The sequence below is a fragment of the Pteropus alecto genome, unplaced genomic scaffold (genome assembly GCF_000325575.1).
Source record: "Pteropus alecto unplaced genomic scaffold, ASM32557v1 scaffold50, whole genome shotgun sequence".
NCBI classification, from domain to species: domain Eukaryota; kingdom Metazoa; phylum Chordata; class Mammalia; order Chiroptera; family Pteropodidae; genus Pteropus; species Pteropus alecto.
Genome location: NW_006431918.1, coordinates 16,873,065 through 16,886,541, shown reverse-complemented (window position 1 = coordinate 16,886,541; position 13,477 = coordinate 16,873,065). Strand labels below are relative to the sequence as shown.

The window sequence follows — 13,477 nt, the reverse complement described above, 5'->3', positions numbered from 1 at the left end:
GAAATCTCGTAGTTAACAAAGGAAGTAGTAATTTCTTATGTTTAAATTTATTATGACCCTTGGCATAGCTGATTTTCTTTTATTAAGAAAGGGAACTTGCACAGTACTCTTCTAAAAAGTCAAAAAGAAACAAGAACATAGCCACATAACACATTCTTTTAAAATACCTCATAAATTTCCTTTTTGCGATCACTTGTTAATGAGTTTCCAGTAGGATTGTTGCCATTTGGGATAGTATAAAGAAATTTGGGGGTGTTTTTCTTAGGGTTCTTTGAATCTTCTGGTTTCCATTTAGAAAGTATTTCTTTGAGGGAGTTTGGAATAATTCCATATTCATCACTGCAAACGTTAATAATGTTGCAGCCCAGTGGTAGAAGCTGTTGAGCACAAAGGAAAACAGAAAGCCCAAGGTTCAGACATGATTACAAAATATGTGTCATTGATTCTTCTTATATTAACTGGGAATGTTACCGTTTACACTCTTCAGTTCATAAACCTGCACTCAGCTCTGTGCTCCTGATGGTTGAGGTTGTATATTCTAAAACTATTGTTGCCCCGGGGTAGATTACATTATGGTTCAAAAAGACTCCCTATCAATTCGCAGGGGAAGGATTATACTTCTTTCTTCCTATATGTCAGGCTTGGCCATGTTTCTGGCACTGGCCAAAAAACTGTGAGCAGAAGCGATGTGTGTCCCTTCCAAGCAGAAGCTTTAAAATCCAGCTTATGGTTCTCTCTTTCTCTTTTCCTTCTGCTTTGAGATTCACAATGGTGCAGAAAGAGGCTGCTTCTGGCAACTTGGGGCTTGGGATGAAGGTGACATGGAACAGAGCCGTAGTTGCCTCGCAGTGGCCATGTGGTATGAGAGAAAAATGTCTGTAGTGGTAAGCCACTGAGATAGATATTGTTACATAACACAACCCAGCCTCTTCTGACGAATTATCTTTATAGGTATAATTAGAACTGGTTCATAAAGTCAGTGTTTATTAATAAATGTTTTTTGACCGTAAATTAATTCTATAAAGCATCTGTTATGCTAATATATAAACTAGTTACAAGCAAAGGTGATATTCAAAATATTTAACAAGTGGTGTAGCATGGGCACATCAGATATAGCTACAGGCTGGAAGGGGGTCCTGGAGACTCCCTGCTATGCCAGACTCCCTGCTAATAATCCATCGTGGGAGGGTCAGAGGGGTCTTAGGAGAGGGCTAGGAAAGCCAGGGTGGTAATGGGACAGTCGGGGGGATAAGGTAGCCACTCACCAATGATCGTGGAAGTACTTCAGTATTTTACGAATTGCTAAAGCTGAACTGGCAAGTAGTAGCCTTACTTATAGTTATAATTTTATAAAAATCTTGTGGAATCTTATTATTGGATGAAAACAAACGCAAAAAATCAGAACTTAAAAAAATAACAATAATCGAATGAGGTTCTCAGAAAAAAATTTCAAAAGATAAGCAAACACTTTTTAACACTCAAATGTAGAATTATGCACTAAGTGGGGATAATCAAGTTGCTACTTATGAAAAATTTAAACAGTCTAAGATAGGAGACTAGACTTTGGGTGATGAGTATGCAATGCAATATATAGATGATGTATTATAGATTTGTACACTTGAAACTTATATAATGTTATTAACCAATGTCACCCCAATAAATTTACTAAAAAGTAAGAGGTCTTAGACTTAAAAAGCACATCTACCATGAATATAATAAATCAATATTGGGCCACAAAATAAACACATATTTCTTATTAGCATATGTCCTTATAGGTTGGCACTCAGTTTCTGTTTGAGTATGTGAAAACATTGTGCATATGTACATGCATACTGTTTATGTAGACACAAATTTTATACTTATAGGATTATATAATCTTAAGTCTTAGGAGTTTAGGAAAATAATTAGTAATTAGTATTCAATCATTAGGAAAAGGCAATTATTTTACTTCAGTTTTCTTAACTGTAGTAAAATATATATAACAAAACTTTTACCACGCTGAAGAGTATAATTCGGTGGCATTAATTACATTCACAATGGGTGCATCCTGCATCATCGATTTCCAAAAGCTCTTCATCACCCCAGGTAGAAACTCTGTACTCATTAAGCAATAGCTCCCCATTCCTCTCTCCCCCATACCTGGGTAACCTCTAATGTACTTTCTGTCTCTATGAATTTACCTATTCTAGATGTTTCATGTAAGTGGGATTATACAGTATGTGTCTTTTTGTGTCTGGCTTCTTTCATTTGGCATAATGTTTTTGAGGTTTATCCATGTTGTAACATGTATCAGAACTTTGTTCCTTTTTTATAGCTCAATAATATTCTATTGTACGTACATACTACATTTTGTTATTCCTTCACCCATTGATGTACGATTGGGTTGCTCCCACCTTTTGACTATTGTGAATAATGCTGTAGTGAACATTTGTATTTCTGTTTGAGCATCAATTTTTAATTCTTTTTGGGCATATATCAGAAATGGAATTGGTGAGTCACACAGTATTTCTGTGTTTAATTTTTTGAGGAACTGACAAGTTTTCCACAGTGGCTGTATCATTTTACATTTCTACTAGCAATGTACAAGGATTCTGATTTTTCCACATATTCACCAATGTTCTATATTCCATTAAAAAAATCATAGCCATCCTAGTACATGTGAAGTAATATTTTTCTGTGGTCTTGATTTTCATTTCTCTGATGACTAATTGATGCTGAACATCTTTTCATGTGCTTATTGGCCATTTGTATATCTTATTTGGAGAAATATCTATTCAAGTCGTTAGTCTATTTTTAAATTAGTTTTTTTGTCTTTTGTTGTTGAGTTATAGGAAGTCTTTACATATTCTGGATATTAAGGCCTCGTCATATATAAAGCTTGCAGATATTTTCTCTCATTCTTTCTCTCATTCCTTTCTTTTGCATGTGAAAATCCAGTTGTCCCAGCACAATTTGTGAAGAGACTATTCTTGTCCTTTCGAATGGCTTTGGTACCCATGTCAAAATCAGCTGGCCCCACATCTATGGGTTTATTTCTGGACTCTTGATTCTATTCCATTGGAATATTCAGAGCATAAAGGCATCTCATTCAATTACCCTTACTTTATGCTAGAATTAGTTTTACAACATTTGTATCGGGTGGCAATCAAGAGTAATTTTGAGCACCCGCAGTGATGAACGATGCTTTACCTTCCTAGAGAGTCAGGTAAGGCTGATGGTTAGAAAGTTGTTATATTGAAATTGTTTCCCTGTAGTTTCTAGTCTTTGGTTCCAATTCTCTCAATCTAAAGACATGCACAGACAAATCTAGTTCCTCTGTCACCTGGCTAACTTTTACATGAGGATAGTTCTCATGTTTGTTGAGTCTTCTCTTTTGGGGGAAGATAGCCACAGTTCCTAAAACCATTCATCATGTAGTATGGTTTCCAGTTTCCTACTCACTCTGATTACTATTCTCTGACTGTCCCACTCGGTGTACTTATCTACCCTAAATCATTGTATCTCAAACAAACCTAATTCTCAGCAGTGCGTTCTGACCAGTGCATAGCAGAGCCAGATGACTAGCTCCCTCCTTCTGGTTATTATAGTCGTATTAATTTAACACTGGAGTGGAAAGTCCTAATTACTATGTTAATTTGCAGTTATATTAAATTGGCATATAACATGATTATACTTAGGCATATAGCAATTAAAGATGGTAATGAAAAAATAAATTTTTGTAAATTATGTCACATTTCAAGTGACATCTGAAGAAAGCTGGGCATGATTTTGCACAACCCAATTTTTTAAAATTTAATTTTATTATTAGTTTCAAGTGTACAGTATACTGGTTAGACATTTATATAGCTTATGAAATAATCCCCCTGATTGCTCTTTTTCTCTCTGTCCCTATGCCTAGCCATTTTATTACAGCTGACTGCATTCTCTATGCTGTGCTCCCCATCCCTGTGACCACCTATCAACTACTAATTTATACTTCTTTAACCCTTCACCCCTTTCTCCCGCTCCCCCAACCCTCCTGTCTTTTAGCCATCACTAGATTGTCTTCTATGTTTGTGAGTTTGTTTTTGATTAGTTTGTTCTTTTTGTTCCTTAGATTCCACATATAAGTGAAATCATATGGTATTTATCTTTCTGTTTGATTTATGTCACCCAGCATAATAACCTCTAGGTCCATCCACGTCGTTGCAAATGGTAGGATTTCATTTCTTTTTTTATGGCTGAGTAATATTCCATTGTATATATGAACCATAACTTCTTTATCCAATTGTCTATTGATGAGCACTTAGGTTGCATCCATATTTTGGCTACCGTAAATAGTTGCACAACCTAATTTTAGTACCTATACATTTAAATTTGATAAAAACAAATGTATAAAACAGAAGACACATTTAACATAGTTTGCATATATCATTTAAGATTCTCTTGTTTACAGATGAAAGATGCTATTTTATTTTTTAGTGGACAGATAATTCTAAAGGTGCAATAGGTTTTTCTTATTTATTATAAGAAAGAGAGTTGCCTTTTATAGAAATGTATACTCACAGCATTAAGTGTTCCTGAATAAATAGGTTCATTTAGGAGGACATTATCTCCACGATTAATGGTCATTTCAAACACCTAACAAAAGAAGCATAGGATAGTTTTGGATAGTATTGTTTCATTCTTAGAACCCTCCTTTTTTTTTTTTAATTTGCAATCACTAAGATTCCAGAGTAGGAGTTGGCATATATTCTGTAAAGTGGCAGATGGTACATATTTTGTGAGCCATAGTGTCTGTGTTGCAACTACTTATCACTGACTCTGTGAAAAAGAGCCATAGACAATATGAAAAAGAATGGGTGTGGCTGAGTTCCAATAAAACTCTATTTACAAAATCAGATGGAGGCTGGATTTGTCTTTCAAGCCAACCTCTGTTCTAGGGTTAAATGAAAATTAACATAACTGCTTTGGCTCCTAAAATTCATATTATCCTTTTAGTCCTTCTTTGAAAATGTATTAAATCTTTACTATAATCCAGGCTTATATAAGGTATGGAAATAAAATGATGAGTATAATGACATGGTTATTAGTCTGGAGGTACTAGTCTACCAGGAAAGCTAGACACTAATCAACTAATTACTCAAATAAATGTATATTTAAAAACAATGATGAGTGCTATTAAGTAGATACACAGTGTTTTAAGAGCTGTTGTTAAGAGGACTTGGGTATTCAGGAAACAGAGCATTCAGAGAAAGCTTCCCCGAGAAAGTGATGAGTTGGTGTAGAGGTGACAATGGGTACATTCTGAGAAACTGAAAGAGTTCTGTGGCTTGAAGCAGAGTATAAAGAGGAGAGTGGAGTGATAGCAGACAAAAGTGGGCAGAGACCACACCATGAAGGCATTTGGGCCAACTGAGGCCAGTAAGAAGTTTAGGTAGAGGGTGGGAACAGGGAGTCAGTCATATTATCAGATATCTGTTTTGAGAAGATCATTCTGGTTGCAATAAGAAAGAATGAAAGAGGAATGAGAATATATGTGGAAAGTTTGGAAAGTTTTTATGATTATTTGGCACAGATAAGGGTAGTCTGAATTAGAATGATGATGATGGTATTGGAGAGGAGAACTGAGAAGTATTTAGGAAATCAAACCAACATAATTATGGACTATAGGAGAGAGAGGAAGAGGAAGTATCAAAAATGACTCCTAAGTTTCTGGATATGGAAGTAGATGATGTGAGTGGTGCCATTCCCTGAAAAAACAGACCCCAAAATTTGTCTGAGGGAGAAGATGATGAGTGTGGTTTGGTCTGAGGTGCCTTTAAAACATCTTGTGATATATGTCAGGTGGACAGATGGATAAATGGACTTGGAATTTATCAGCATATGATCGATCATATTGATGTAAATAGAAGTACCCAGGGAGAGTGTACAGAATAAGGGCAGAAGAGGTTTGAGGCCTGAGCCTTGAGGAACCCCAATAAATAATGGCCGTGTAGCAGACATAGCCATGGAGGCAGGGAAAGTGGGCCTCCAGAGAGCTGTCCAATGTGGTGCCCAGAGGCCAGAAGAGGAGAGTATTTCAAAAAGGATGGGAAGGTCGACAATGTCAAAGGATATTTAGAGGCCAAATAAGACAAAGCTTGACACATTTAGGAGATTTTGCAGAAAATATGATGCCTACTGACATCAACAGAGCCAGACAATAGATATTTCCAGCCTAATCAAAGGAGTCTATTATTACTAAATCTTATATCAATCACAGAATAATCTTTTCTTACCTTGCAATGTTTCACAATCCCCAGTTCAAGCCTCTCCTTCCTATCATTTTAACAACCTACATCTCATGGCAAACAGTATTGCCATTATCAATTGAGACAGATTTTACTTTTGTTTACTGATTTGGCCTAAGATGATCAATTTACCATTTCCTTATGAGCTTTTAGCATTTTATGACAAACAGTATTCTCTGAAAAGTTTCTAATTGATTTGGGCTTTACAGGATATCCTAAGACCAAGCAAATTGCTTGAATGGCATGTGCGTTATCAATAGATCAAATGAAAACCTAATTACTTACATTTTCCATGTCAATTAGGGGACATGAGAATGTCAAATATCCTAAATGAAGAGAAGGACTGTTTATTATCTGGTAGCACTGTTTAATAGATGTAGACAGGAACAGAACATAGGCACTTAAAATAATATCTATCCTAGAGGACAAAGTGGAAAAAAATGTTAAACCAGAGTCCCACTTAGGCCTCTGCAATAAGCATGTCTATAAATAAGTAAGTTATTGATGTATTTGGCCATCTATGCTATCTTGCTTCTTTAATATTACTGATGTTGTGACAGGTAAAGAAGAAATTGTCTTGAGCATCTTTGTGGAAAAAAAAGTTCATAGTGTACCTTCCTAAGAAAAGAATTTCATGGAAAAGAACTTTTTTTCACATTAATCTATAGAGCCACAAATGTTTCTCTTCAAGCAAAAACTCTAATAGTAAATAAAAAAGAGGGAGGAAAATTATAAAGATTCCTATTCCCTCAATACATTATTCTATAATAATAATTTAACTAAAATTTATTAAAGCTAACCAGATTACAGCTTTCACATTTACATAAAGCTACTCTGGTTTATGATAAGAGTCTTATTTTAATCTAGATATGAAGATTGAATATTGAGAATCTTTTTTCAGGACTAATTATTCATGAAAAAGAAAAGAAAAATACGACGAAACCATAGTTGCAGTCTCTTTATTGTGGGAACCACCCAGTGTTGGTTACATCTGTGGAGTTCCTGGGACCCAGGAGAGAGACAGATAGAATGCAAGTGAGTGAGCGAACGTGAGGCTGAGAAAGAAAGAGAGAGCGGGAGAGAGAGAGAGAGAAGGGTCCACAATGCCAAGTATCCAGGTAACCCTCCCAGGGGGTGGGGAGTGGTGCCAGGGAGAGACAGCTAGGAAAATGCTGATTCTACTCCATTAGCCAGTATGAAGAACTTGAGTGTGTGTGTGACCAGAGAGAGAGAGAGAGAGAGAGAGAGAAAACACCTAGAGTGAAGTCAGAGACACAGACATATACTTAGATCTAGAGAAACACAGCCAGATGGAGACGAGATACATGCAGTGGCAAGCACAGTTGATTACATAAGCAGACATGCAAAGAAATTACATTTCATCTGAGGAGTATCAAGATATGCCCATTAAAGAATTTAAAAATTACACTACAATTTTATAACTAAAATAACATAAATCAAACGTAATGTGAATCTTTGAGTCAGGTGAAATTAAGCAGTGCTCACTAAGCTTCTGGTAGGAGTTAAATAGGATTAATGGGAATCCTGTTTGACTCATAGCTCTGGGTCTTTGATCACATGATCTGTTTAAGAAAAATCAGGCTGGTGAATGTTTTTTAAGTTCCCCGTTTGCAATTCTAGGTAAAGACAAGAAAGACTACCAGTAACTCACAAAACATGATCCTCCTGTTTGTAAGAGATGACTATTTATGAAAATATTTGATTTTTAATGTGGGGTAGGTACCCTTTCCTTTCAGTCTTACCTTATTAAGACCGTCTTGGCTGCCAGATGTGACACATATGTCCATTTGTCCTTGGCTGGATGGATAATGGATAGTGGGAGGATTGTGCAATTTTACTTGTAACTGTTTTAGCCAGGACAACAGCTCTGGGATTCTAAAGTATAAAATGTATTTTCAAATTTATAGTAGTAAATATTATAATAAAAGTAGAGAGAAATTAAATGATAGCCTTATAATAGGTACTTTATACATTCAATTTTAAAATCCTCAACCCTTTTTGCTAATATTAATATCCCTATTTAAATGACAAGGTAACAGACTTAGAGATTAAGAAATTCACATAAAGTCAATTAGCCAGTGATTAAATAAGCCGAGATTTAAGTCAACATCTTTCTTATTCCAAAGCCCACATTCCTTATTTTATAGAGCACTCACAGCATAATAGATTCTTCGTTCTCCTTAGGAATATTTCCACAGGCTACCTAGAAGTTCAGGCTCAAAAAGTTCTTGGAAAGAAAAGCCTATGTATGTATTATATATAATATAATTCATATATACAAAACATGTATTATATTTCAATATACATTTCAATCACAGTAGAAGGCTTTAATAAAATGTAATTACACTCTATAAATTATCCTTTATCACTGGAAAAAGATCAGCTAAGGAAAATTTTAAGGTATGTGTTCTAGGTTGCCTGTAAGAATTAAAGACATCTGAACTGAGGGTAACATATTTTCATGGCTGCCTGTTTAGAAAGAGAACATCATTCTTAAAAATTGCCCCAGGACTTTAAAATTATTGCTTCCTGGAACATCCTTTTCATCCCTTCTCCTAACCTGCTTCTTCACCTAGCTATCTTCTCATGTTTTTTTAGTCTCAGCTCAAATGGCACTTTTTTTCCCAGAAGCCTTCTCTGACTCTCTCTATTATCTAAGAGTGAGAAGCACTCAATATCCCTGTGGTTATTAATTATTCTTTGAAAACTCTTCTCCAAACCTTCCTAACTGTTGAATGCCCAGTTAAAAAAGATAAAATCACTTTATCAGTGGGCCTTAGACTACTGCTCATAAAACGAGCCAACAAAACTCAAGTATCTATAGTCACCCAGCAGTTTGAGAATACTGAAGTGCTCTCTTCATCATCTGTTCGTCAAACTGGATGGTCTTGCCATCTTCTGTGGTGATAACAGCAGTCTTAAAAGGGAACATGCTTGGATTTGGTGATCCAGTAGCCAAAGAGATGACGGATTTCGGTGCCCTGATCAATAACTCATCTACAATAAATATGGAAGAGAAGAAGAAACACTTTCATTGAAGACTTTTCTAAATAGACATAGTTTAGTATGTTGCTTTGTAGCCAATACAACTGTAAAGTTTAACAATATCTAGCGATAGGATGCTAATCTAAAATAGACATAAAATAACTGTTTTTTGGACCAGCCTCATTGGTGGAGGAACTAAGCAATGGAGATGTCCAACTAAGAAGGCAGAGTAATCAGGAAAGGCGCCAAAGGCCACACTACACTATCAGAAAACGCTCCTCCATTTAGTCCTTACCTGCCTGTCAAGCTTCATGGCTCACGCCTTTCTCTCCCCATTCACCAGGCCCTCTCCACTCGGCACACATCTGCACACTGTGCCTAACCCCTACTCGTGTCGGGAAGAACCTTTCTAGATAGCATTCCCTGTCTCTGTCCAAGGACCTGTCCCACAACAGCCTGGGCCTCTATTGCTGCTCCTACTACTTTCGAGCAGAGATAATAGATTCCCCGCCTAGCCCGAGTTCTTCATGATTCGCATGCAGAGCCCGGTTCACACAGAGCTTTCACAGTTGAATGACTGTAACCGAGCGGTGACTGTAGACACCACCCTTAGGGGCTCTGAGAGAACCACCCCCCACCTCCAGGAGAAGGGGTGCTGCCCCAGCACTCACTCAACATTCGGAGGGCAGAAGGCCTTCTTGCTGCACTCGTCGCCGTGAGGAACCGTGCGTAATTCATGTCTTTGATACTCAAGCACCCTCTTCAGCAGTTGAAAGCTAAAACAACCAAACAGCTGCGTCAGAGCACTTCCTCCTGTCTCTGGAAACGCCACCTCAGTTGTCCTGCAGCTGCGTTTGGGTTCCCCAGTGCGGTGCTGGAAGAGCGCCACCGAAATTTCCTGAACAGGCCTGGGAGGGTGGCAAGGCTGGTAAAATCCACCCGCAGAGAGAGGGTTCGCCCCATCTCCCCCGCCCGCGCGGGGGTCGAGGCCAGGTCGGCGCTGCCACTCTCCGTCCCACCCCTCACCGCAGCCTATAGTCGTCGGCCGCGCTCACCTCCCGGCTGAGGTCATCGCCCGCGGCGCGCGGATCCGGGAGTGAGCGCTGCGAGGCCCCTGCAGACCTGGGCCAGTGCCTGCCTGAACCAGTACAAAGAGAGTACGTCTCTCGACCTCGCAGCTGGGAGAGCCTTAAGGAAGTGTCCCCGTAGGCAAAGGCACCAGTACTGGGATCTCGCCGAGGGGCTAGTGGGATGTGGGGCCCGTAATTTCCCCGCGATCCTAATCCGTGAGTACCATCTGGCGGCGGCTTTGGTACGTTGCAGCCGGCTCCCTAAATTGCATTCCGCCTGGCGCTGCATGGGACTGGACGCTGGTGGCTTACCTGGCCTCCCCTGGCGACGCAGACAGTGTGAAATACTGTCCTTTCATAATACAACCATAGGGACTATTCTGAGAAGTCACCAAGGTGACCCTGATGATTTCCAGCGTAACTTTCTCCAAGATCTGAGCATTTTAGAGTGAGAGTGGAGTGTTGGTAGAAATTTCAGACGATCACTCAGAAGATCTCAAATTTTAGTGTCTCCCTTCTCCTTGGATTTTTCTGACCGTTCATTATGGACTTAGGTTGGAAGTGTATATCCAAAGAGATTCATCTGTGAGTCTAGCACCATGCCATTTCCTTACAGAATAGTTAGTCCTCCCCACCTTCCACCTTTCACGGCATCCCCCACCCACTCATTTTTCTCTGTGATTTTTCCATCCTGAATCGCCGAGGTGGAATTCACAGTGTTCTATGTGAGCACTTTAATGAGACATCTCTCTTTTTTATTCTTAAATAGGTATAAAAGAGTCATTTATTTTTAACAAATTCAAAACTATGTTCAATCATGCAGTAAACATTAAGTACTTTCTGGAGGAATGTTGACACATTGCCAAAGGGCTCTTGTCTAGACATAAATAAATTGGTCTAGATATGAATTGCTCTTATGCAGGTCCTGGCATCAGAAGAATGAAGTAACCTAGTGAAATCTCTAAGTAAGCCAGCAGCTAAGTAACAGGGGAATATCATTAGTAAAGCTGTTAGAAACCCAAGAGACTGTAGAGTTCTGGATTCAGAGGCTTGAAGTACATCAGTTTTCTCACAAATCTGTTGTTGGCAGGATTAAACGAGATAATCTATATTAAGCTCATTAGCACAGTGGCCTGCACATTGTAAAAACACCCAGTAAACGTTAGCTGTTTTATTATGAATAGCACTGATGCTTTTAGCAAAATTTAAGGACTCAGTCTCCAAATGCTATTGGCTAGAGAAATTATGTGGCAACTTTTAAGTTATATCATATGTACAATTAAGAATCTTTCTGTGACTGTCTATTTTAAAAAGGATTGCCTTTGAATGTTTCTAGAAATTAGCTCAAGAAGCTCTAAATACATCTAAATAAGTTATAGACCAAAGTTAATTATGAAATATAACTAGAAATATTGATTTTACAGCCTTCGGGCCTTTTTATTTATTTACTTATTTTTTTGCTGTAAGTACTGTGGTTCTCTCAGATGCTTAACACAAATTTAAACTTCTTTTCCTTCCATATTAGGAAACTGCTTGGTGAAAAGAGTTTGAAGTTCTGGGCCAAGAAAGACATGAAAGATTAACCTTTGCAACTATGTTCATGCACATGTCTTACTTCTCATACTAGTTATTACAGACATTTAAAAAATACAGAACTCATTTTTCTCCCCTGTCCAATTCAAGGAACCCAAGCTACAGAGATTTAAAGCCATCAAACTATAAGGTTCTCAACCTTAAACAGTTTGCTGTATTTTCTATTTGGCCTGCCCCGAAGGTGGGGGTTGAGGGTGTTGATTGATTACAAGGTGAGTGATGATTTAGACTAGGTAGAGAGTCAGAGAAGTGACCCATCAGGGCAGGCTAATGGAATGCAGGGACCTGAGGATTGATTGTGTTTAGAAAATACAAGGCATAAAATTGCTACAGCGATAGGAAAGGAACAGGCAAGGGTTAAGTTGAAGAGAGCTTATCTGACAACCAGAAGCTGAAAATTGAAGATAAAGTCAATTGCCAGAGAAAGCATACAGACCGGTCTTTGAAATTGTCTGGAGCAACAGTAGAAGGCATTCTCCTGAGGAAGATGAATGAACAAGGTTCACAGCTCAGTGCTGCCTTTTTAAAGACTTGCCTTGAACTGCCTGAGGATAGAATGAAAGGTGCCAGATCTTCTGGGTTCAATAATTCTCTAAACATTTATTACATTTATTGAATGCTTACTTTGTGCTAGGAGCTGTAATGGATTTTAAAAGATAACTGAGACAAGTCACTGCTCTGGATGAAAAAGTGTCCATTGAAGAGTTAATAATTTCATTTAATTCAGTGTCAGTGGCAGAGGTAGATACAAGCTGCTAAGGAAAGCAGAGAGAAGGTAGTGGTTATTTCTTATGGACAGAAGTTCTCAATTGGGTTAGGAACATAAGCTTCTTTTCCTCTCATATTCCTTTGATGATCTTAGTCTTGGTTATGCTCATAGTCTAAAATCAAACTGTCACATGCAGGCTAATTATCATTTAGTACTTAAAACTTAGAGGTCACTCATGGGAAGACCTGTTTTTTACTTAAGAGATTTATCATAGAGCCTTTTCCATAATCTGTGAGGGCGTCAAACTACAGAAGACCTAATTCGTTCAAAGAAATTTTGCTGACGGTTGAGATTAGAGATGGAAAATGTGTATGTTTTTTGTGGAGTCGGGTGGGAAAGCATATTATAAACTATTGTTGTGTGACAAGTTATCCTAAAACTTAGCAGCTGTATTATTAATCTGCTGGGGCTGCCATAACAAAATCCCACAGGCTGAGTGACTCAAACAACAGAAATTTACTTTCTCACAGTCCTGCAGGCTGGAAGTCCAAGATCAAGATGCTGGCAAGCTTGTTTTCTCCTCAGGCCTCTCTCCTTGGCTTGCAGCGGGCTGCCTTTTCACTGTGTCCTCGCATGGCCTTTTCTCTGTGTGTGTATCCCTAGTGTCTCTTCCTCTTCTTGTAATGACAGCTCCCATATTGGGTTAGGGCTCCATCCTAACAACCGTGTTTAACCTTAATTACTTCCTTAATGCTCTATCTTCAAACAGTCGCCTTTGGGATTAGTGCTTCAATATAAGAATTGGCGGGCCGGGGTGGGAAGGTGGG

At 38.3% G+C, this 13,477-nt stretch overlaps 1 protein-coding gene across 2 annotated transcripts in view; it reads right to left on the bottom strand.

Annotated features, from left to right (window-relative positions):
* The window catches only part of AADAT (aminoadipate aminotransferase), a 21,662-nt gene extending 11,488 nt beyond the window's left edge, over positions 1–10,174 (bottom strand). The window contains exons 1-6 of one of the 2 annotated variants that reach the window (XM_006906319.2): positions 9,946–10,174; positions 9,599–9,606; positions 9,122–9,290; positions 8,036–8,168; positions 4,546–4,620; positions 168–377 (exon numbers count right to left, since the gene is read on the bottom strand). In XM_006906319.2, coding sequence (XP_006906381.1) covers positions 168–377; positions 4,546–4,620; positions 8,036–8,168; positions 9,122–9,290; positions 9,599–9,606; positions 9,946–10,016 — 666 coding nt within the window. In that variant the 5' untranslated portion in view covers positions 10,017–10,174. The remainder of the gene's footprint in view (positions 1–167; positions 378–4,545; positions 4,621–8,035; positions 8,169–9,121; positions 9,291–9,598; positions 9,607–9,945) is intronic. The other variant, XM_006906318.3, reaches the window with a different exon arrangement.
* Positions 10,175–13,477: the final 3,303 nt, after the last annotated feature.